This window comes from Salmo salar, chromosome 19 (genome assembly GCF_965601325.2).
Source record: "Salmo salar chromosome 19, fSalSal1, whole genome shotgun sequence".
Taxonomy (NCBI): domain Eukaryota; kingdom Metazoa; phylum Chordata; class Actinopteri; order Salmoniformes; family Salmonidae; genus Salmo; species Salmo salar.
The window spans coordinates 44,342,549-44,368,536 of record NC_138309.1 but is presented as its reverse complement, the minus strand read 5'-3'; the positions used below and the strand labels follow the sequence as shown (position 1 = coordinate 44,368,536).

The window sequence follows — 25,988 nt, the reverse complement described above, 5'->3', positions numbered from 1 at the left end:
AGAAAAGCCCAATTCATTATGTTGAATGAGGAGAAAAGCCCAATTCATTATGTTGAATGACAGGAGAAAAGCCCAATTCATTATATTGAATGAGGAGAAAACCCCAATTCATTATATTGAATGAGGAGAAAATCCCAATTCATTATGTTGAATAAGGAGAAAAACCAAATTCATAATATTGAATGACAGCAGAAAAGCCCAATTCGTTATATTGAATGAGGAGAAAAGTCCAATTCATTGTATTGAATGACAGGAGAAAACCCAAATTCATTGTATTGAATGACAGGAGAAAACCCAAATTCATTGTATTGAATGACAGGAGAAAACCCCAATTCATTATGTTGAATGACAGGAGAAAAGCCCAATTCATTATATTGAATGACAGGAGAAAAGCCCAATTCATTATATTGAATGACAGGAGAAAAGCCCAATTCATTATATTGAATGACAGGAGAAAAGCCCAATTCATTATATTGAATGACAGCAGAAAAGCCCAATTCATTATATTGAATGAGGAGAAAAGCCCAATTCATTATGTTGAATGAGGAGAAAAGCCCAATTCATTATATTGAATGAGGAGAAAAGCCCAATTCATTATATTGAATGAGGAGAAAAGCCCAATTCATTATGTTGAATGAGGAGAAAAGCCCAATTCATTATATTGAATGACAGGAGAAAAGCCCAATTCATTATATTGAATGACAGGAGAAAAGCCCAATTCATTATATTGAATGACAGGAGAAAAGCCCAATTCATTATATTGAATGACAGCAGAAAAGCCCAATTCATTATATTGAATGAGGAGAAAAGCCCAATTCGTTATATTGAATAAGGAGAAAAGCCCAGTTCATTTTATTGAATGAGGAGAAAAGCCCAATTCATTATATTGAATGAGGAGAAAAGCCCAATTCATTATGTTGAATGACAGGAGAAAAGCCCAATTCATTATATTGAATGAGGACAAAACCCCAATTCATTATATTGAATGAGGAGAAAAGCCCAGTTCATTATGTTGAATAAGGAGAAAAGCCCAATTCATTATATTGAATGCCAGGAGAAAAGCCCAATTCATTATGTTGAATGAGGAGAAAAGCCAACTTCATTATATTGAATGACAGGAGAAAAGCCCAATTCATTATATTGAATGACTGGAGAAAAGCCCAATTCATTATAATGAATGAGGAGAAAAGCCCAATTCATTATGTTGAATGACAGCAGAAAAGACCAATTCATTATGTTGAATGAGGAGAAAAGCCCAGTTCATTATGTTGAATAAGGAGAAAAGCCAAATTCATTATATTGAATGAGGAGAAAAGCCCAATTTGTTATATTGAATGAGGAGAAAAGCCCAATTCATTATATTGAATGAGGAGAAAATCCCAATTCATTATGTTGAATGACAGCAGAAAAGCCCAATTCATTATGTTGAATGACAGGAGAAAAGCCCAATTCATTATATTGAATGACAGGAGAAAAGCCCAATTCATTATGTTGAATGACAGGAGAAAAGCCCAATTCATTATGTTGAATGACAGGAGAAAGGCCCAATTCATTATGTTGAATGAGGAGAAAAGCCCATTTCATTATGTTGAATGAGGAGAAAAGCCCAATTCATTATATTGAATGTACAGAAAAGCCCAATTAATTTTATTGAATGAGGAGAAAAGCCCAATTCATTATATTGAATGACAAGAAAAGCCCAATTCATTATATTGAATGAGGAGAAAAGCCCAATTCGTTATATTGAATGAGGAGAAAAGCCCAATTCGTTATATTGAATGAGGAGAGAAGCCCAATTCATTATATTGAATGAGGAGAAAAGCCCAATTCATTATATTGAATGAGGAGAAAAGCCCAATTCATTATATTGAATGAGGAGAAAAGCCCAATTCATTGTATTGAATGAGGAGAAAAGCCCAATTCATTATATTGAATGACAGGAGAAAAGCCCAATTCATTATATTGAATGAGGAGAAAAGCCCAATTAATTTTATTGAATGAGGAGAAAAGCCCAATTCATTATATTGAATGAGGAAAAAAGCCCAATTCGTTATATTGAATGACAGGAAAAAAGCCCAATTCATCATATTGAATGAGGAGAAAAGCCCAATTCATTATATTGAACGAGGAGAAAAGCCCAATTCATTATATTGAATGACAGGAGAAAAGCCCAATTCATTATATTGAATGAGGAGAAAAGCCCAGTTCATTATGTTGAATGAGGAGAAAAGCCCAGTTCATTATATTGAATGAGGAGAAAAGCCCAATTCATTATATTGAATGAGGAGAAAAGCCCAATTCATTATATTGAATGACAGGAGAAAAGCCCAATTCATTATGTTGAATGAGGAGAAAAGCCCAATTCATTATAATGAATGACAGGAGAAAAGCCCAATTCATTACATTTACATTTACATTTAAGTCATTTAGCAGACGCTCTTATCCAGAGCGACTTACAAATTGGTGCATTCACCTTATAATATCCAGTGGAACAACCACTTTACAATAGTGCATCTAAATCATTTTACGGGGGGGTTAGAAGGATTACTTTATCCTATCCCAGGTATTCCTTAAAGAGGTGGGGTTTCAGGTGTCTCCGGGAGGTGGTGATTGACTCCGCTGTCCTGGCGTCGTGAGGGAGCTTGTTCCACCATTGGGGTGCCAGAGCAGCGAACAGTTTTGACTGGGCTGAGCGGGAACTGTGCTTCCTCAGAGGTAGGGAGGCGAGCAGGCCAGAGGTGGATGAACGCAGTGCCCTTGTTTGGGTGTAGGGCCTGATCTGAGCCTGAAGGTACGGAGGTGCCGTTCCCCTCACAGCTCCGTAGGCAAGCACCATGGTCTTGTAGCGGATGCGAGCTTCGACTGGAAGCCAGTGGAGAGAGCGGAGGAGCGGGGTGACGTGAGAGAACTTGGGAAGGTTGAACACCAGACGGGCTGCGGCGTTCTGGATGAGTTGTAGGGGTTTAATGGCACAGGCAGGGAGCCCAGCCAACAACGAGTTGCAGTAATCCAGACGGGAGATGACAAGTGCCTGGATTAGGACCTGCGCCGCTTCCTGTGTGAGGCAGGGTCGTACTCTGCGAATGTTGGAGAGCATGAACCTACAGGATCGGGTCACCGCCTTGATGTTAGTGGAGAACGACAGGGTGTTGTCCAGGGTCACGCCGAGGCTCTTAGCACTCTGGGAGGAGGACACAAGGGAGTTGTCAACCGTGATGGCGAGATCATGGAACGGGCAGTCCTTCCCCGGGAGGAAGAGCAGCTCCGTCTTGCCGAGGTTCAGCTTGAGGTGGTGATCCGTCATCCACACTGATATGTCTGCCAGACATGCAGAGATGCGATTCGCCACCTGGTTGTCAGAAGGGGGAAAGGAGAAGATTAATTGTGTGTCATCTGCATAGCAATGATATGAGAGACCATGTGAGGATATGACAGAGCCAAGTGACTTGGTGTATAGCGAGAATAGGAGTGGGCCTAGAACAGAGCCCTGGGGGACACCAGTGGTGAGAGCACGTGGTGCGGAGACAGATTCTCGCCACGCCACCTGGTAGGAGCGACCTGTCAGGTAGGACGCAATCCAAGCGTGGGCCGCGCCGGAGATTCCCAGCTCGGAGAGGGTGGAGAGGAGGATCTGATGGTTCACGGTATCAAAGGCAGCAGATAGATCTAGAAGGATGAGAGCAGAGGAGAGAGAGTTAGCTTTAGCAGTGCGGAGAGCCTCCGTGACACAGAGAAGAGCAGTCTCAGTTGAATGCCCAGTCTTGAAACCTGACTGATTAGGATCAAGAAGGTCATTCTGAGAGAGATAGCAAGAGAGCTGGCCAAGGACGGCACGTTCAGTTTTGGAGAGAAAGGAGAGAAGGGATACTGGTCTGTAGTTGTTGACATCGGAGGGATCGAGTGTAGGTTTTTTCAGAAGGGGTGCAACTCTCGCTCTCTTGAAGACGGAAGGGACGTAGCCAGCGGTCAAGGATGAGTTGATGAGCGAGGTGAGGTAGGGGAGAAGGTCTCCGGAAATGGTCTGGAGAAGAGAGGAGGGGATAGGGTCAAGTGGGCAGGTTGTTGGGCGGCCGGCCGTCACAAGACGCAAGATTTCATCTGGAGAGAGAGGGGAGAAAGAGGTCAAAGCACAGGGTAGGGCAGTGTGAGCAGGACCAGCGGTGTCGTTTGACTTAGCAAACGAGGATCGGATGTCGTCAACCTTCTTTTCAAAATGGTTGACGAAGTCATCCGCAGAGAGGGAGGAGGGGGGGGGGAGGGGGAGGAGGATTCAGGAGGGAGGAGAAGGTAGCAAAGAGCTTCCTAGGGTTAGAGGCAGATGCTTGGAGTTTAGGGTGGTAGAAAGTGGCTTTAGCAGCAGAGACAGAAGAGGAAAATGTAGAGAGGAGGGAGTGAAAGGATGCCAGGTCCGCAGGGAGGCGAGTTTTCCTCCATTTCCGCTCGGCTGCCCGGAGCCCTGTTCTGTGAGCTCGCAGTGAGTCGTCGAGCCACGGAGCAGGAGGGGAGGACCGAGCCGGTGTGGAGCGTTTGTATGGCCTGTGCAGAGGGGAGAGAACAGGGATAGACAGACACATAGTAGACAAGCTACAGAAGAGGCTACGCTAATGCAAAGGAGATTGGAATGCAAAAATCTTATTGACTAAAATGATACAGTACTGCTGGCTGGTGGAGTAGGCTAGCTAGCAGTGGCTGCGTTGTTGACTTTGAACGTGTAGCTGGCTAGGTAACCTCGATACTTTATATTGAATGACAGGAGAAAAGCCCAATTCATTATAATGAATGAGGAGAAAAGCCCAATTTATATGTTGAATGACAGCAGAAAAGCCCAATTCATTATGTTTAATGAGGAGAAAAGCCCAGTTCATTATGTTGAATAAGGAGAAAAGCCAAATTCATAATATTGAATGACAGCAGAAAAGCCCAATTCATTATATTGAATGAGGAGAAAAGTCCAATTCATTATTTTGAATGAGTAGAAAAGCCCAATTCATTATATTGAATGAGGAGAAAAGCCCAATTCATTATATTGAATGAGGAGAAAAGCCCAATCCATTATATTGAATGACAGGAGAAAAGCCCAATTCATTATATTGAATGAGGAGAAAAGCCCAATTAATTATGTTGAATGAGAAGAAAAGCCCAATTCTTTATATTGAATGAGGAGAAAAGCCCAATTCATTATATTCAATGAGGAGAAAATCCCAATTCATAATATTGAATGTGGACAAAAGCCCAAATAATTTTATTGAATGAGGAGAAAAGCCCAATTCATTATATTGAATGAGGAGAAAAGCCCAGTTCATTATATTGAATGAGGAGAAAATCCCAATTCATTATGTTGAATGACAGCAGAAAAGCCCAATTAATTATATTGAATGAGGAGAAAAGCCCAATTCATTATATTGAATGAGGAGAAAAGCCCAATTCATTATATTGAATGAGGAGAAAAGCCCAATTCATTATATTGAATGAGGAGAAAAGCCCAATTCATTATATTGATTGAGGAGAAAAGCCCAATTCATTATATTGAATGACGAGAAAATCCCAATTCATTATGTTGAATGACAGCAGAAAAGCCCAATTCATTATGTTTAATGAGGAGAAAATCCCCGTTCATTATGATGAATAAGGAGAAAAGCCAAATTCATTATATTGAATGACAGCAGAAAAGCCCAATTCATTATATTGAATGAGGAGAAAAGCCCAATTCATTATTTTGAATGAGGAGAAAAGCCCAATTATTTATATTGAACGAGGAGAAAAGCCCAATTAATTATATTGAATGACAGGAGAAAAGCCCAATTCATTATATTGAATGACAGGAGAAAAGCCCAATTCATTATATTGAATGAGGAGAAAAGCCCAATTCATTATATTGAATGAGGAGAAAAGCCCAGTTCATTATATTGAATGAGGAGAAAAGCCCAATTCATTATATTGAATGAGGAGAAAATCCCAATTCATTATGTTGTATGACAGCAGAAAAGCCCAATTCATTATATTGAATGAGGAGAAAAGCCCAATTCATTATATTGAATGAGGAGAAAATCCCAATTCATTATGTTGTATGACAGCAGAAAAGCCCAATTCATTATATTGAATGAGGAGAAAAGCCCAATTCATTATATTGAATGAGGAGAAAAGCCCAATTCATTATATTGAATGAGGAGAAAAGCCCAATTCATTATATTGAATGAGGAGAAAAGCCCAATTCATTATATTGATTGAGGAGAAAAGCCCAATTCATTATATTGAATGACGAGAAAATCCCAATTCATTATGTTGAATGACAGCAGAAAAGCCCAATTCATTATGTTTAATGAGGAGAAAATCCCCGTTCATTATGATGAATAAGGAGAAAAGCCCAATTCATTATATTGAATGAGGAGAAAAGCCCAATTCATTATTTTGAATGAGGAGAAAAGCCCAATTATTTATATTGAACGAGGAGAAAAGCCCAATTCATTATATTGAATGAGGAGAAAAGCCCAATTCATTATATTGAATGACAGGAGAAAAGCCCAATTCATTATATTGAATGACAGGAGAAAAGCCCAATTCATTATATTGAATGAGGAGAAAAGCCCAGTTCATTATATTGAATGAGGAGAAAAGCCCAATTCATTATATTGAATGAGGAGAAAAGCCCAATTCATTATGTTGAATGACAGGAGAAAAGCCCAGTTCATTATATTGAATGAGGAGAAAATCCCAATTCATTATGTTGAATGACAGCAGAAAAGCCCAATTCATTATATTGAATGACAGGAGAAAAGCCCAGTTCATTATATTGAATGAGGAGAAAAGCCCAATTCATTATATTGAATGAGGAGAAAAGCCCAATTCATTATATTGAATGACGAGAAAATCCCAATTCATTATGTTGAATGACAGCAGAAAAGCCCAATTCATTATGTTGAATGAGGAGAAAATCCCCGTTCATTATGATGAATAAGGAGAAAAGCCAAATTCATTATATTGAATGACAGCAGAAAAGCCAAATTCATTATATTGAATGACAGCAGAAAAGCCCAATTCATTATATTGAATGAGGAGAAAAGCCCAATTCATTATTTTGAATGGGGAGAAAAGCCCAATTATTTATATTGAACGAGGAGAAAAGCCCAATTCATTATATTGAATGAGGAGAAAAGCCCAATTCATTATATTGAATGACAGGAGAAAAGCCCAATTCATTATATTGAATGCTAGGAGAAAAGCCCAATTCATTATATTGAATGTGGAGAAAAGCCCAGTTCATTATATTGAATGAGGAGAAAAGCCCAATTCATTATATTGAATGAGGAGAAAAGCCCAATTCATTATGTTGAATGACAGGAGAAAAACCCAGTTCATTATGTTGAATGACAGGAGAAAAGCCCAGTTCATTATATTGAATGAGGAGAAAAGCCCAATTCATTATATTGAATGACAGCAGAAAAGCCTAATTCATTATATTGAATGACAGGAGAAAAGCCCAGTTCATTATATTGAATGAGGAGAAAAGCCCAATTCATTATATTGAATGACAGGAGAAAAGCCCAATTTATTATATTGAATGAGGAGAAAAGCCCAATTCATTATATTGAATGAGGAGAAAAGCCCAGTTCATTATATTGAATGAGGAGAAAAGCCCAATTCATTATTTTGAATGAGGAGAAAAGCCCAATTCATTATGTTGAATGACAGGTGAAAAGCCCAGTTCATTATATTGAATGAGGAGAAAAGCCCAATTCATTATATTGAATGAGGAGAAAATCCCAATTCATTATATTGAATGAGGAGAAAAGCCCAATTCATTATATTGAATGACAGGAGAAAAACCCCAATTCATTATGTTGAATGAGGAGAAAAGCCCACTTCATTATATTGAATGACAGGAGAAAAGCCCAATTCATTATATTGAATGACAGGAGAAAAGCCCAATTCATTATATTGAATGACAGGAGAAAAGCCCAATTCATTATGTTGAATGACAGCAGAAAAGCCCAATTCATTATGTTGAATGAGGAAAAAAGCCCAATTCATTATATTGAATTACAGGAGAAAAGCCCAATTCATTATATTGAATGAGGAGAAAAGCCCAGTTCATTATATTGAATGAGGAGAAAAGCCCAATTCATTATTTTGAATGAGGAGAAAAGCCCAATTCATTATGTTGAATGACAGGTGAAAAGCCCAGTTCATTATATTGAATGAGGAGAAAAGCCCAATTCATTATATTGAATGAGGAGAAAATCCCAATTCATTATATTGAATGAGGAGAAAAGCCCAATTCATTATATTGAATGACAGGAGAAAAACCCCAATTCATTATGTTGAATGAGGAGAAAAGCCCACTTCATTATATTGAATGACAGGAGAAAAGCCCAATTCATTATATTGAATGACAGGAGAAAAGCCCAATTCATTATATTGAATGACAGGAGAAAAGCCCAATTCATTATGTTGAATGACAGCAGAAAAGCCCAATTCATTATGTTGAATGAGGAAAAAAGCCCAATTCATTATATTGAATTACAGGAGAAAAGCCCAATTCATTATATTGAATGAGGAGAAAAGCCCAATTCATTATATTGAATGAGGAGAAAATCCCAATTCATTATGTTGAATGACAGCAGAAAAGCCCAATGCATTATATTGAATGACAGGAGAAAAGCCCAATTCATTATATTGAATGAGGAGAAAAGCCCAATTCATTATATCGAATGACAGGAGAAAGGCCCAATTCATTATGTTGAATGACAGGAGAAAAGCCCAATTCATTATGTTGAATGAGGAGAAAAGCCCAGTTCATTATTTTGAATGAGGAGAAAAGCCCAGTTCATAATATTGAATGAGGAGAAAAGTCCAATTAATTTTATTGAATGAGGAGAAAAGCCCAATTCATTATGTTGAATGAGGAGAAAAGCCCAATTCGTTATATTGAATGAGGAGAAAAGCCCGATTCATTATATTGAATGACAGGAGGAAAGCCCAATTCATTATATTGAATGAGGAGAAAAGCCCAATTCATTATATTGAATGAGGAGAAAAGCCTAATTCGTTATGTTGACTTTTTGGATGCGATGGTCACAGTTATCTCACAGTCAACATATGCAGTAGGCAGTTGCATGGTGTGTGTGTGTGTGTGTGTGTGTGTGTGTGTGTGTGTGTGTGTGTGTGTGTGTGTGTGTGTGTGTGTGTGTGTGTGTGTGTGTGTGTGTGTGTGTGTGTGTGTGTGTGTGTGTGTGTGTGTAACATGTGTGTCTCTGTCGTGTCTAGCAGTACCAGGACAGTAACATGCAGAACGTGGTTCATGACCTCACCAGTTATCTGGAACAGCGGCTGGACCCTGGAGGAGACAACAAGCTCCTTTTCTATGACTTGTGCACCATCATCAAAACAGGTGGGTCACACACACATTGCACACACATGACACACACACACACACACACATATAACACACACATTCATAACACACACATAACACACACAGCACACACACACACACACACACACACACACACACACACACACACACACACACACACACACACACACACACACAGACACACACAGACACACACAGACACACACACACACTCTCACACACACACACACACACACACACACACACTGACACACACACACACACACACACACACACACACACACACAGACACAGACACTTAATCACAACGGATAGGTAAACCCCTCTTTGTAGCCAGCATTTGCCTGGTTAATCTGGCTTGATAGATCTCTGCTTCACCATGTCTCACAGTTTAGCCTGGTCCCAGATGTGTTTGTCGTCTTGCCAACTTCAATGGTCAATTTTTGGTCACGTTTGGCATGACAACAACCTTAGGAGTTGACTATACAGCACAAACAGATCTGAGACCAGGCTAGATGATACAGATATTAAACAGATCTGAGACCAGGCTATATGATACAGATATTAAACAGATCTGAGACCAGGCTATATGATACAGATATTAAACAGATCTGAGACCAGGCTATATGATACAGATCTGGGACCAGGCTATATGATGCAGATATTAAACAGATCTGAGACCAGGCTATATGATACAGATATTTAACAGATCTGGGATCAGGCTAAACTGACACTAACTATACTGGGACCAGTGGTGTAACATGGTGCAGTGTCTCTGTCTGTGGCAGAGCTCTCTGTGTGTGTGTGTGTGTGTGTGTGTGTGTGTGTGTGTGTGTGTGTGTGTGTGTGTGTGTGTGTGTGTGTCTGTGTGTGTGTGTGTGTCTGTGTGTGTGTGTGGTGTAGAAGACATATCCCAAAGCTCTATATTGCCGCAGTGCCCTGATGTGGCAAGGGAGGATAGGATGTGACAGGCTGTGCACTGCTTTCCCTGCGCTCCACCCTGCCCCCCTCCCTGCGCTCCACCCTGCCCCCCATCCTGCCCCCCTCCCTGCGCTCCACACTGCCCCCAATCCTGACCCCCTCCCTGCGCTCCACCCTGCCCCCATCCTGCCCCCCTCCCAGCGCTCCTCCCTGCCCCCCATCCTGCCCCCCTCCCAGCGCTCCTACCTGCCCCCATCCTGCCCCCCTCCCAGCGCTCCTACCTGCCCCCCATCCTGCCCCCCTCCCAGCGCTCCTCCCTGCCCCCATCCTGCCCCCCTCCCAGCGCTCCTCCCTGCCCCCCATCCTGCCCCCCCTCCCAGCGCTCCTCCCTGCCCCCCATCCTGCCCCCCTCCCAGCGCTCCTCCCTGCCCCCATCCTGCCCCCCTCCCAGCGCTCCTCCCTGCCCCCCATCCTGCCCCCCTCCCAGCGCTCCTCCCTGCCCCCCATCCTGCCCCCCTCCCAGCGCTCCTCCCTGCCCCCCATCCTGCCCCCCTCCCAGCGCTCCTCCTTGCCCCCCTCCCAGCGCTCCTCCTTGCCCCCCTCCCAGCGCTCCTCCATGCCCCTCTCCCAGCGCTCCTCCATGCCCCCCTCCCAGCGCTCCTTCCTGCCCCCCCTCCCAGCGCTCCTCCCTGCCCCCCATCCTGCCCCCCCTCCCAGCGCTCCTCCCTGCCCCCCATCCTGCCCCCCCTCCCAGCGCTCCTCCCTGCCCCCCATCCTGCCCCCCTCCCAGCGCTCCTCCCTGCCCCCATCCTGCCCCCCTCCCAGCGCTCCTCCCTGCCCCCCATCCTGCCCCCCTCCCAGCGCTCCTCCCTGCCCCCCATCCTGCCCCCCTCCGAGCGCTCCTCCCTGCCCCCCATCCTGCCCCCCTCCCAGCGCTCCTCCTTGCCCCCCTCCCAGCGCTCCTCCTTGCCCCCCTCCCAGCGCTCCTCCTTGCCCCTCTCCCAGCGCTCCTCCATGCCCCCCTCCCAGCGCTCCTTCCTGCCCCCCCTCCCAGCGCTCCTCCATGACCCCCCTCCCAGCGCTCCTCCTTGCCCCCCTCCCAGCGCTCGCCTCCTTGCCCCCCTCCCAGCGCTCCTCCATGCCCCTCTCCCAGCGCTCCTCCATGCCCCCCTCCCAGCGCTCCTTCCTGCCCCCCCTCCCAGCGCTCCTCCCTGCCCCCCATCCTGCCCCCCCTCCCAGCGCTCCTCCCTGCCCCCCATCCTGCCCCCCCTCCCAGCGCTCCTCCCTGCCCCCCATCCTGCCCCCCTCCCAGCGCTCCTCCCTGCCCCCATCCTGCCCCCCTCCCAGCGCTCCTCCCTGCCCCCCATCCTGCCCCCCTCCCAGCGCTCCTCCCTGCCCCCCATCCTGCCCCCCTCCGAGCGCTCCTCCCTGCCCCCCATCCTGCCCCCCTCCCAGCGCTCCTCCTTGCCCCCCTCCCAGCGCTCCTCCTTGCCCCCATCCCAGCGCTCCTCCGTTGCCCCTTTCCCAGCGCTCCTCCATGCCCCCCTCCCAGCGCTCCTTCCTGCCCCCCCTCCCAGCGCTCCTCCATGACCCCCTCCCAGCGCTCCACCCTGCCCCCCTCCCTGCGCTCCTTCCAGCCCCTCCTCCCAGCGCTCCTCCATGCCCCCCTCCCAGCGCTCCTTCCTGCCCCCCCCTCCCAGCGCTCCTCCATGCCCCCCTCCCAGCGCTCCACCCTGCCCCCATCCTGCCCCCCTCCCAGCGCTCCTCCCTGCCCCCCATCCTGCCCCCCTCCCAGCGCTCCTCCCTGCCCCCATCCTGCCCCCCTCCCAGTGCTCCTCCCTGCCCCCCATCCTGCCCCCCCTCCCAGCGCTCCACTTTGCCCCCCATCCTGCCCCCCTCCCAGCGCTGCTCCCTGCCCCCCATCCTGCCCCCCTCCCAGCGCTCCTCCCTGCCCCCCATCCTGCCCCCCTCCCAGCGCTCCTCCCTGCCCCCCATCCCGCCCCCCTCCCAGCGCTCCTCCTTGCCCCCCTCTCAGCGCTCCTCCTTGCCCCCCTCCCAGCGCTCCTCCATGCCCCCCTCCCAGCGCTCCTTCCTGCCCCCCCCTCCCAGCGCTCCTCCATGCCCCCCTCCCAGCGCTCCACCCTGCCCCCCTCCCTGCGCTCCTTCCAGCCCCTCCTCCCAGCGCTCCTCCATGCCCCCCTCCCAGCGCTCCTTCCTGCCCCCCCTCCCAGCGCTCCTCCATGCCCCTCCTCCCAGCGCTCCACCCTGCCCCCCTCCCAGCGCTCCACCCTGCCCCCTCCCAGCGCTCCTCCCTGCCCCCTCCCTGCGCTCCACCCTGCCCCCCTCCCTGCGCTCCACCCTGCCCCCTCCCTGCGCTCCACCCTGCCCCCCTCCCAGCGCTCCACCCTGCCCCCTCCCAGCGCTCCTCCCTGCCCCCTCCCTGCGCTCCACCCTGCCCCCTCCCTGCGCTCCACCCTGCCCCCTCCCTGCGCTCCACCCTGCCCCCCTCCCTGCGCTCCTCCCTGCCCCCCCTCCCAGCGCTCCACCCTGCCCCCTCCCAGCGCTCCACCCTGCCCCCTCCCAGCGCTCCTCCCTGCCCCCCTCCCTGCGCTCCACCCTGACCCCTCCCAGCGCTCCACCCTGCCCCCTCCCTGCGCTCCTCCCTGCCCCCCTCCCTGCGCTCCACCCTGCCCCCCTCCCAGCGCTCCAGCCTGCCCCCTCCCTGCGCTCCACCCGGCCCCCCTCCCAGCGCTCCACCCTGCCCCCCGCCCAGCGCTCCACCCTGCCCCCCGCCCTGCACTCCACCCTTCCCCCCGCCCCGCCCTGCGCGCCGTCCTTCCCTCTCATCCCTGCACTCCGTCCTACCCTCCACCCTGCCCTCCTTCCTGCGCTCCACCCTGCCCTCCTCCCTGCGCTCCACCCTGCCCCCTGCCCTGCCCTCCTCCCTGCTCTCCACCCTGCCCTCCTCCCTGCGCTCCACCCTGCCCCCCTCCCTGCGCTCCACCCTGCCCTCCTCCCAGCGCTCCACCCTGCCCCCATCCTGCCCCCCTCCCAGCGCTCCTCCCTGCCCCCCATCCTGCCCCCCTCCCAGCGCTCCTCCCTGCCCCCATCCTGCCCCCCTCCCAGTGCTCCTCCCTACCCCCCATCCTGCCCCCCCTCCCAGTGCTCCTCCCTGCCCCCCATCCTGCCCCCCCTCCCAGCGCTCCACTTTGCCCCCATCCTGCCCCCCTCCCAGCGCTCCTCCCTGCCCCCCATCCTGCCCCCCTCCCAGCGCTCCTCCCTGCCCCCCATCCTGCCCCCCTCCCAGCGCTCCTCCCTGCCCCCCATCCCGCCCCCCTCCCAGCGCTCCTCCTTGCCCCCCTCTCAGCGCTCCTCCTTGCCCCCCTCCCAGCGCTCCTCCATGCACCTCTCCCAGCGCTGCTCCATGCCCCACTCCCAGCGCTCCTTCCTGCCCCCCCCTCCCAGCGCTCCTCCATGCCCCCCTCCCAGCGCTCCACCCTGCCCCCCTCCCTGCGCTCCTTCCAGCCCCTCCTCCCAGCGCTCCTCCATGCCCCCCTCCCAGCGCTCCTTCCTGCCCCCCCTCCCAGCGCTCCTCCATGCCCCCCTCCCAGCGCTCCACCCTGCCCCCCTCCCTGCGCTCCTTCCAGCCCCTCCTCCCAGCGCTCCACCCTGCCCCCCTCCCAGCGCTCCACCCTGCCCCCTCCCAGCGCTCCTCCCTGCCCCCTCCCTGCGCTCCACCCTGCCCCCCTCCCTGCGCTCCACCCTGCCCCCTCCCTGCGCTCCACCCTGCCCCCCTCCCTGCGCTCCTCCCTGCCCCCCCTCCCAGCGCTCCACCCTGCCCCCTCCCAGCGCTCCACCCTGCCCCCTCCCAGCGCTCCTCCCTGCCCCCTTCCCTGCGCTCCACCCTGCCCCCCTCCCAGCGCTCCACCCTGCCCCCTCCCTGCGCTCCTCCCTGCCCCCCTCCCTGCGCTCCACCCGGCCCCCCTCCCAGCACTCCACCCTGGCCCCCCTCCCAGCGCTCCACCCTGCCCTCTCATCCGTGCGCTCCAACCTGCCCCCCGCCCAGCGCTCCACCCTGCCCCCCGCCCAGCGCTCCACCCTGCCCCCCGCCCTGCACTCCACCCTTCCCCCCGCCCCGCCCTGCGCTCCGTCCTTCCCTCTCATCCCTGCACTCCGTCCTACCCTCCACCCTGCCCTCCTTCCTGCGCTCCACCCTGCCCTCCTCCCTGCGCTCCACCCTGCCCCCTGCCCTGCCCTCCTCCCTGCTCTCCACCCTGCCCTCCTCCCTGCGCTCCACCCTGCCCTCCTCCCTGCGCTCCACCCTGCCCTCCTCCCTGCGCTCCACCCTGCCCCCTGCCCTGCGCTCCACCCTGCCCCCTGCCCTGCGCTCCACCCTGCCCCCTGCCCCGCGCTCCACCCTGCCCCCTGCCCTACCCTCCTCCCTGCGCTCCACCCTGCCCTCCTTCCTGCGCTCCACCCTGCCCCGCGCTCCACCCTGCCCCCTGCCCTACCCTCCTCCCTGCGCTCCACCCTGCCCTCCTTCCTGCGCTCCACCCTGCCCCCTGCCCTGCGCTCCTCCCTGCGCTCCACCCTGCCCTCCTCCCTGCGCTCCACCCTGCCCTCCTCCCTGCGCTCCACCCTGCCCTCCTCCCTGCGCTCCACCCTGCCCTCCTCCCTGCGCTCCACCCTGCCCCCTGCCCTGCGCTCCACCCTGCCCCCTGCCCTGCGCTCCACCCTGCCCCCTGCCCTGCGCTCCACCCTGCCCCCTGCCCTGCGCTCCACCCTGCCCCCTGCCCTACCCTCCTCCCTGCGCTCCACCCTGCCCTCCTTCCTGCGCTCCACCCTGCCCTCCTCCCTGCGCTCCACCCTGCCCCCTGCCCTGCGCTCCTCCCTGCGCTCCACCCTGCCCTCCTCCCTGCGCTCCACCCTGCCCTCCTCCCTGCGCTCCACCCTGCCCCCTGCCCTGCGCTCCACCCTGCCCCCTGCCCTGCGCTCCACCCTGCCCCCTGCCCTGCGCTCCACCCTGCCCCCTGCCCTGCGCTCCACCCTGTCCCCTGCCCCGCGCTCCACCCTGCCCTGCGCTCCGTCCTGCGCTCCGCCACGTAACACACAGCACGTACTGTTCACCACACCATCTGTATAACTACAGATTGTAACTGTCACACATCTCTTGTCTTTGAACAGCCACCAAAGCAGACGGATTTGCACTTTACCACTTGGGAGAATGCAACAATGTAAGTGAACCACTTACTGTCTAGTCAGATCAACTACTCTGAGCTCCACTGATCTAGTCAAGTGAGTGATGAGTGTTAAAGCCACAATCCTTAGTTAATGAGGCATTAACAGTGTATATCCTCAAGAATAAATGTCTGTAAATCATTAATTAAAATAACAGTGAATATTGCAGATTGCACCTTTTTAGTGGGTCTCAGTTTGTGTAACTGAATCTGGTCTACAGAGTGATTAGTGTGTACTTACCATAACTGGGATAGGTGGTCGTCTCACCTAGCTATTTTAACATGAATGTACTACTGTACGTAACTGGGATAGGTGGTCGTCTCACCTAGCTATTTTAACCTCTCTAGGGTAGGTGGCACCAAATCATCCCACCTACGTAACAGCCAGTGTAATCCCGTGGCGCGTTATTCAAAAACCTCAAAAATGCAAAAACTTCAATTTTTCAAACATATGACTATTTTACACCATTTTAAAGACAAGACTCTCGTTAATCTAACCACACTGTCCGATTTCAAAAAGGCTTTACAACGAAAACAAAACATTAGATTATGTCAGCAGAGTACCCAGCCAGAAATAATCAGACACCCATTTTTCAAGCTAGCATATAATGTCACATAAACCCAAACCACAGCTAAATGCAGCACTAACCTTTGATGATCTTCATCAGATGACAACCCTAGGACATTATGTTATACAATACATGCATGTTTTGTTCAATCAAGTTCATATTTATATCAAAAACCAGCTTTTTACATTAGCATGTGACTAGCATGTGACTAGCATTCCCACCGAACACTGCCGGTGAATTTACTAAATTACTCACGATAAACGTTCACAAAAAGCATAACATTTATTTTAAGAATTATAGATACAGAACTCCTCTATGCACTCGATATGTCCGATTTTAAAATAGCTTTTCGGTGAAAGCACATTTTGCAATATTCTCAGTAGATAGCCCGGCATCACAGGGCTAGCTATTTAGACACCCAGCAAGATTAGCACTCACCAAAGTCAGCTTTACTATAAGAAAAATGTTATTACCTTTGGTGTTCTTCGTCAGAATGCACTCCCAGGACTTCTACTTCAATAACAAATGTTGGTTTGGTTCAAAATAATCCATAGTTATATCCAAACAGCGGCGTTTTGTTCGTGCGTTCAAGACACTATCCGAAAGGGTAAATAAGGGTGACGAGCATGGCGCAATTCGTGATAAAAAAATTCTAAATATTCCATTACCGTACTTCGAAGCATGTCAACCGCTGTTTAAAATCAATTTTTATGCCATTTTTCTCGTAAAAAAGCGATAATATTCCGACCGGGAATCTGCGTTTAGGTAAACAGACGAAAGAAAATAAAGCATTCGGTCGACTCGGGCACGCGCCTAAGCCCATAGTACTCTGATCGGCCACTTGCCAAAAGCGATAATGTGTTTCAGCCAGAGCCTGCCTCGATATCGTTCAGCTTTTTCCCAGGCTCTGAGAGCCTATGGGAGCCGTAGGAAGTGTCACGTTAGAGCAAAGATCCTCAGTCTTCAATAAAAAGAGCCAAGATGAAACACAACTTATCAGACAGGCCACTTCCTGCATGGAATCTTCTCAGGTTTTGGCCTGCCATTTGAGTTCTGTTATACTCACAGACACCATTCAAACAGTTTTAGAAACTTTAGGGTGTTTTCTATCCAAAGCCAATAATTATATGCATATTCTAGTTACTGGGCAGGAGTAGTAACCAGATTAAATCGGGTACGTTTTTTATCCGGCCATGTCAATACTGCCCCCTAGCCCTAACAGGTTAACATGAATGTACTACTGTACGTAACTGGGATAGGTGGTCGTCTCACCTAGCTATTTTAACAGGAATGTACTACTGTACGTAACTGGGATAGGTGGTCGTCTCACCTAGCTATTTTAACAGGAATGTACTACTGTACGTAACTGGGATAGGTGGTCGTCTCACCTAGCTATTTTAACATGAATGTACTACTTTACGTGGCTCTGGGTAACATTGTCTGCTACATGACTAACGTGATGTAGGGTATAGCAAGTGACTGATTGAGTGTATCCGTGTTCCTCTCTGGTCCTTCCTGATTGACTGTATCCATGTTCATCTCTCTCTGGTCCTTCCTGATTGACTGTATCCGTGTTCATCTCTCTCTGGTCCTTCCTGATTGACTGTATCCGTGTTCCTCTCTGGTCCTTCCTGATTGAGTGTATCCGTGTTCCTCTCTGGTCCTTCCTGATTGAGTGTATCCGTGTTCATCTCTCTCTGATCCTTCCTCAGAGCTTGTGTTTGTTTAAACCGGCGGGGGCTAAGGACGGTCCTCCCACCCTCATCCCAGCTGGTCCCATCACGTTTGGGACCACCATCGCCGCTCATGTCGCCACAACACGCAAAATACTGCTAGTAGAGGACATCACAGGGGTGAGATTCAGCATACTATAAATACACCTAACCCTTTCCCTAACTCAAAACACTAACCCTAACCCAAAACACTAACCCTAACCCAAAACACTAACCCTAACCCAACAACCCTAATCCTTACCCTAACCCAAAACACTAACCCTAACCCAACAACCCTAATCCTTACCCTAACCCAAAACACTAACCCTAACCCAAAACACTAACCCTAACCCAACAACCCTAATCCTTACCTTAACCCAAAACACTAACCCTAACCTAAAACACTAACCCTAACCCAAAACACTAACCCTAACCCAACAACCCTAATCCTTACCCTAACCCAAAACACTAACCCTAACCCAAAACACTAACCCTAACCAAAAACACTAACCCTAACCCAACAACCCTAATCCTTACCCTAACCCAAAATTCTAACCCTAACACAACAACCCTAACTCTAACCCAAAACAATAACCCTTACCCTAAACACTAACCCTTAACCTTAACCCAAAACACTAACCCTAACTCTAACCCATAACACTAACCCTTACCCTAAACACTAAGCCTAACCCAAAACACTAACCCCTAACCTAACCTAAAAACACTAACCCTTATCCTAACCCCAAAACACAAACCCAAAACACTAACCGAAAACCCTACCCCTACAAAAACACTAACCCTAACCTAAAAAACTAACCCTTACCCTAACCCTAACGAAAAACACTAACCCAAAATCCATAATCCTTACCCTAACCCAAAACCGTAATCCTTACCCTAACCCAAAACACTAACCCTTACCCTAACCCCAAAAAACGAACCCTTACCCTAACCCTAACCAAAAACCCTAACACTAACCCAAAACACTAACCCTAACTCTAACCCAAAACAATAACCCTTACCCTAACCCAAAACACTAACCCAAACCTAAAAACACTAACCCTTAACCTAACCCCTAAACACTAACTCTTACCCTAACCCAAAATACTAACTCTAACCCAAAACACTAACCCTTACCCAAACATGAAAACACTAAACCTTATCCTAACCCAAAACACTAACCCTTATCCTAACCCAAAACACTAACCCTGACCCAAAACACTAACCTTTACCCTAACCCAAAACACTAACCCTTATTCTAACCCAAAACACTAAACCAAAACACTAACCCTTACCTTAACCCAAAACACTAACCCTTATCCTAACCCAAAACACTAACCCTTATCCTAACCCAAAACACTAAACCAAAACACTAACCCTAACTCTAACCCAAAACACTAACCCTTACCCTAACCCAAAACACTAACCCTAACCTAAAAACACTAACCCTTAACCTAACCCCTAAACACTAACTCTTACCCTAAACCAAAATACTAACTCTAACCCAAAACAATAACCATTACCCAAACCTGAAAACACTAATCTGTATCCTAACCCAAAACACTAACCCAAATCACTAACCCAAAACCCTAACCCAAACTAAAAACACTAACCCTAACCCAAAAACCCTAACTCTTATCCTAGCCCAAAACCGTAACCCTTATCCTAACCCAAAACATTAACCCTTAACCTAACCCAAAACACTAACCTTTACCCTAACCCAAAACACTAACCCTTACCCTAAGCCAAAACACTAACCCCTAACCTAAAACACTAACCCCTAACCTAACGTAAAAACACTAACCCTTATCCTAACCCCAAAACACTAACCCTTACCCTAACCCAAAATACTAACTCTTACCCAAACATGAAAACACTAAACCTTATCCTAACCCAAAACACTAACCCTTATCCTAACCCAAAACACTAACCCAAAACACTAACTCTGACCCAAAACACTAACCCTTACCTAACCCAAAACACTAACCCTTATCCTAACCCAAAACACTAAACCAAAACACTAACTCTTACCTTAACCCAAAACACTAACCCTTACCCTAACCCAAAACTCTAACCCTTACCCTAACCCAAAACACTAACCCTTATCCTAACCCAAAACACTAAACCAAAACACTAACCCAAAACACTAAACCAAAACACTAACCATTACCCTTACCCTAACCCAAAACACTAACCCTTACCCTAACCCAAAACACTAGCCCTTACCCTAACCCAAAACACTAACCCTTATCCTAACCCAAAACACTAACCCTAACCCTAATGCATAATGCATAATTAATCAAACTTCCCAAAGTATTTGGTTCAGATTGTATATGTTTTATTTCAAATGCTTTGTGCTGTGCTGCACGACACAGGGATTCAGACTCAGGGATACAGACACAGGAATTCAGACTCAGGGATTCAGACACAGGGATTCGTGTTCACATTGTCCTGTGCCTTCTCATCCTCACCACCCTTAACACGTGCCACCTAACCTCTGACCTCTAATCTAACCTCTCTCTCTTTCTCTCTCTCTCGTTCCGTCTCTTTCTTTCTCTCTGTCTCGTCCTCTCTCTCGCTCTCTCTCTCTCTCTCTCTCTCTCTCCCTCGCTTGTCCTCTCTCTCTCTTCCTTTCCTCTCCTTTCTCTCTCTTCCTCGCCTCTCTCTCGCTCTTCCTCTTCTCGCTCTCTCTCCAGGATGAGCGTTTCCCTGAAGGCACAGGGCAGGACTCAGACTCAGGGATTCATGTTTACTCTGTCCTGTGCCTACCCATCCTCACGGCCATCGGTGACCTCATAGCTATCCTGGAGCTGCATCGGCACAGGGGCCACGAGCCCTTCAATATCAGCAACCAGGAGGTACACACGCACACAAGCACGCACCCACGCACAGACACACACACAAACAGCCTTAGAGGTGATTTGACTGTCTACATCTAGCTAACCTATGGAGCAGACGTAAAATAAACACATGAAACCAGATCCTGTCGGGGGAGGTTCTCTTCTGCAGTGTTCGACCAATCCAGTAAATGTGGAGGAGTTAAGATGGAGTGTTACTTTGATATTGTCCAAAAGCTGAGGTTTTGTCACATGCTCTCTTTCCATTTCCCCTGAAAACCACAACATCCAGTTGTTGGGGACTCAGCAGAGGCTAAGAGCTAGGCAATGACTTCCTGTTATAGCTCCATTAGTTTATAAGAGCTAGGCAATGACTTCCTGTTTTTGCTCCATTAGTTCATAAGGGCTAGACAATGACTTCCTGTTATAGCTCCATTAGTTCATAAGGGCTAGACAATGACTTCCTGTTATAGCTCCATTAGTTTATAAGAGCTAGGCAAGGACTTCCTGTTATAGCTCCATTCGTTCATACGGGCTAGACAATGACTTCCTGTTATAGCTCCATTAGTTCATAAGGGCTAGACAATGGTTTCCTGTTATAGCTCCATTAGTTCGTAAGGACTAGACAATGACTTCTTGTTATAGCTCCATTCATTCGTAAGGACTAGACAATGACTTCCTGTTATAGCTCCATTAGTTCGTAAGGACTAGACAATGACTTCCTGTTATAGCTCCATTAGTTCATAAGGGCTAGACAATGGTTTCCTGTTATAGCTCCATTAGTTCGTAAGGACTAGACAATGACTTCCTGTTATAGCTCCATTAGTTCGTAAGGACTAGACAATGACTTCCTGTTATAGCTCCATTAGTTCGTAAGGACTAGACGATGACTTCCTGTTATAGCTCCATTAGTTCGTAAGGACTAGACAATGACTTCCTGTTATAGCTCCATTAGTTTATAAGGACTAGACAGTGACTTCCTGTTATAGCTCCATTAGTTCGTAAGGACTAGACAATGACTTCCTGTTATAGCTCCATTAGTTTATAAGGACTAGACAGTGACTTCCTGTTATAGCTCCATTAGTTCGTAAGGACTAGACAGTGACTTCCTGTTATAACTCCATTAGTTTATAAGGACTAGACAATGACTTCCTGTTATAACTCCATTAGTTCGTAAGGAGAGCAGCGGCCAGTGAGTCCTTGACGACCAGACCAAGGTTTTGCAACTCTGCTATTAGCTCCTAATGAGCCCATCAGAGGACAGATAGACACGTTTAGGTGACAGGCACTGAGGGGTTAATTATATGACTACCCAGCGGGAAAAGATGTTCGCAATAGCGTTGTAAGAACGTCACCATAATTGTGTTGTAATGACGTCTTTTCAACCCGTTTTGCCTACTGGGATATTATGTACCAGTCATTATTGGAGAGGGCATTAGGTTGGATAAACACACATGATGAGGACACACATGGGAATGTGAAATTGGAATACCAGGAATACTGCTTATGGTGGATCTTACTCATATCCATATGATAGTTCAGTTTATATGTCTATTAATAAATATCCCTACTGTCAAATATAAATACATATAGGCTACATTTTTTTTTAATTATAATAATTTTTTAGCTTCTGTTATTTTAAAGGCCATTTTGGGACTGTTATTTTTTTTGTTGTATATTTGTATTTATTCTTAATGCAAAATGTTTGTGATGCAAAAAAATAAAATTTTTATCTGCCCAGGAAATACAGAAGAAAACTAGCCAGCTGGCTAAATATGGCACATTTACAGAAATGTTCATTTATGTGCGTTGTTCCTGTGAAATAAATATATAAATAATAACAATGTTCTTAAAGGTTGCAACGGCGAATTTAGCATGGGCATCTGTAGCTATTCACCAAGTACAGGTGAGCATTGGATTATTTGACATATATATACTTTTTTTCATTCATAAGAAATGTTTCCTGTATGTGATGTGTCAGGTGTATTTGGTTACAAAAGCTCGATAACACACTTCTGATGCATGCTTGATAAGGAGCAGGGTGGTGTCTGGTAATTGGGACAGGGTGGTGTCTGGTCATTGGGACAGGGTGGTGTCTGGTCATTGGGACAGGGTGGTGTCTGGTCATTGGGACAGGGTGGTGTCTGGTCATTGGGACAGGGTGGTGTCTGGTCATTGGGACAGGGTGGTGTCTGGTCATTGGGACAGGGTGGTGTCTGTGGTCATTGGGACAGGGTGGTGTCTGTGGTCATTGGGACAGGTTGGTGTCTGTGGTCATTGGGACAGGTTGGTGTCTGTGGTCATTGGGACAGGTTGGTGTCTGGTCATTGGGACAGGGTGGTGTCTGGTCATTGGGACAGGGTGGTGTCTGTGGTCATTGGGACAGGTTGGTGTCTGTGGTCATTGGGACAGGGTGGTGTCTGGTCATTGGGACAGGGTGGTGTCTGGTCATTGGGACAGGGTGGTGTCTGGTCATTGGGACAGGGTGGTGCCTGTGGTCATTGGGACAGGGTGGTGTCTGGTAATTGGGACAGGTTGGTGTCTGGTCATTGGGACAGGGTGGTGTCTGGTCATTGGGACAGATTGGTGTCTGGTCATTGGGACAGGGTGGTGTCTGGTCATTGGGACAGGGTGGTGTCTGGTCATTGGGACATGTTGGTGTCTGGTCATTGGGACAGGGTGGTGTCTGGTAATTGGGACAGGTTGGTGTCTGGTCATTGGGACAGGGTTGTGTCTGTGGTCATTGGGACAGGGTTGTGTCTGGTCATTGGGACAGGGTGGTGTCTGGTCATTGGGACAGGGTAATGTCTGTGGTCATTGGGACAGGGTGGTGTCTGGTAATTGGGACAGGTTGGTGTCTGGTAATTGGGACAGGGTGGTGTCTGGTCATTGGGACAGATTGGTGTCTGGTCATTGGGACATGTTGGTGTCTGGTCATTGGGACAGGGTGGTGTCTGGTCATTGGGACATGTTGGTGTCTGGTCATTGGGACAGGGTGGTGTCTGGTAATTGGGACAGGTTGGTGTCTGGTCATTGGGACAGGGTTGTGTCTGTGGTCATTGGGACAGGGTTGTGTCTGGTCATTGGGACAGGGTGGTGTCTGGTCATTGGGACAGGGTAATGTCTGTGGTCATTGGGACAGGGTAATGTCTGTGGTCATTGGGACAGGGTTGTGCCTGTGGTCATTGGGACAGCGTGGTGTCTGGTCATTGGGACAGGGTTGTGTCTGCTGTGAACATACAGTAATAGCCTGGAGTATTTGGCCAGTAACTGAAAGGTTGCTGGTTCGAATACCCCAGCTGAAAAGGTGACAAATCTGTTGATGTGCCCTTGAGCAAGGCACTTATCCCTAAGTACTACTATGGCTGACCCTGTAAAACAACACATTACACTGCACCTATCATACTACTATGGCTGACCCTGTAAAACAACACATTACACTGCACCTATCATACTACTATGGCTGATCCTGTAAAACAACACCTATCATACTACTATGGCTGACCCTGTAAAACAACACATTACACTGCACCTATCATACTACTATGGCTGATCCTGTAAAACAACACCTATCATACTACTATGGCTGACCCTGTAAAACAACACCTATCATACTACTATGGCTGACCCTGTAAAACAACACATTACACTGCACCTATCATACTACTATGGCTGACCCTGTAAAACAACACCTATCATACTACTATGGCTGACCCTGTAAAACAACACATTACACTGCACCTATCATACTACTATGGCTGATCCTGTAAAACAACACATTACACTGCACCTATCATACTACTATGGCTGACCCTGTAAAACAACACCTATTATACTACTATGGCTGACCCTGTAAAACAACACATTACACTGCACCTATCATACTACTATGGCTGACCCTGTAAAACAACACCTATCATACTACTATGGCTGACCCTGTAAAACAACACCTATTATACTACTATGGCTGACCCTGTAAAACAACACATTACACTGCACCTATCATACTACTATGGCTGACCCTGTAAAACAACACATTACACTGCACCTATCATACTACTATGGCTGATCCTGTAAAACAACACCTATTATACTACTATGGCTGACCCTGTAAAACAACACATATCATACTACTATGGCTGATCCTGTAAAACAACACCTATTATACTACTATGGCTGACCCTGTAAAACAACACCTATCATACTACTATGGCTGACCCTGTAAAACAACACCTATTATACTACTATGGCTGACCCTGTAAAACAACACATTACACTGCACCTATCATACTACTATGGCTGACCCTGTAAAACAACACCTATTATACTACTATGGCTGACCCTGTAAAACAACACCTATCATACTACTATGACTGACCCTGTAAAACAACACCTATCATACTACTATGACTGACCCTGTACAACAACACCTATTATACTACTATGGCTGACCCTGTAAAACAACACCTATCATACTACTATGGCTGACCCTGTAAAACAACACCTATCATACTACTATGGCTGACCCTGTAAAACAACACCTATCATACTACTATGGCTGACCCTGTAAAACAACACCTATCATACTACTATGGCTGACCCTGTAAAACAACACCTATCATACTACTATGGCTGACCCTGTAAAACAACACCTATCATACTACTATGGCTGACCCTGTAAAACAACACCTATCATACTACTACTATGGCTGACCCTGTAAAACAACACCTATCATACTACTATGGCTGACCCTGTAAAACAACACCTATCATACTACTATGGCTGACCCTGTAAAACAACACCTATCATACTACTATGGCTGACCCTGTAAAACAACACCTATCATACTACTATGGCTGACCCTGTAAAACAACACCTATCATACTACTATGGCTGACCCTGTAAAACAACACATTACACTGCATCTATCCAGTGTACATGTATATGGCAATAAAACATATATTTTTTAAATATATTTTAGGGTATTTAATATTTTTTATATATATATTTTGGGGTATTTAAATACGTAATTGGCTCTAAAAACACTCATTGTACACTTTCATACGTGTGTTTGTTCTGGTTGTGTCCCCTGATGGTGTTTATGTGAACTGAACTCTACTGTGACTAGGCCACCAGTTAGCCTCAGTCTAATCAACCCTACAGCCTTTAACACATTGGCCCTCCCAGGGGACGTCGTTATGGCCTGTTCAGCATTGTTGTTTGTATCTACATGAACCGTTGCTACTGAGAGCTATAGTACATAGCACAACGTCTCACACGCAGTGTCCCAATGCATCCTGGATCACAGTGTCCCAATGCATCCTGGATCGTAGTGTCCCAA

The 25,988-nt window shown here is 47.9% G+C and overlaps 1 protein-coding gene across 4 annotated transcripts in view; it reads left to right on the top strand.

The window, feature by feature from the left end:
• The window catches only part of pde10a (phosphodiesterase 10A), a 158,775-nt gene that overhangs the window by 103,720 nt on the left and 29,067 nt on the right, over nt 1-25,988 (top strand). For 2 of the 4 annotated variants that reach the window (XM_045702322.2, XM_045702329.2), the window contains 5 exons: nt 9,265-9,388; nt 15,479-15,528; nt 17,813-17,953; nt 20,506-20,667; nt 22,502-22,552. In XM_045702322.2, coding sequence (XP_045558278.2) covers nt 9,265-9,388; nt 15,479-15,528; nt 17,813-17,953; nt 20,506-20,667; nt 22,502-22,552 — 528 coding nt within the window. The remainder of the gene's footprint in view (nt 1-9,264; nt 9,389-15,478; nt 15,529-17,812; nt 17,954-20,505; nt 20,668-22,501; nt 22,553-25,988) is intronic. The other 2 variants (XM_045702323.2, XM_045702325.2) reach the window with 2 other exon arrangements.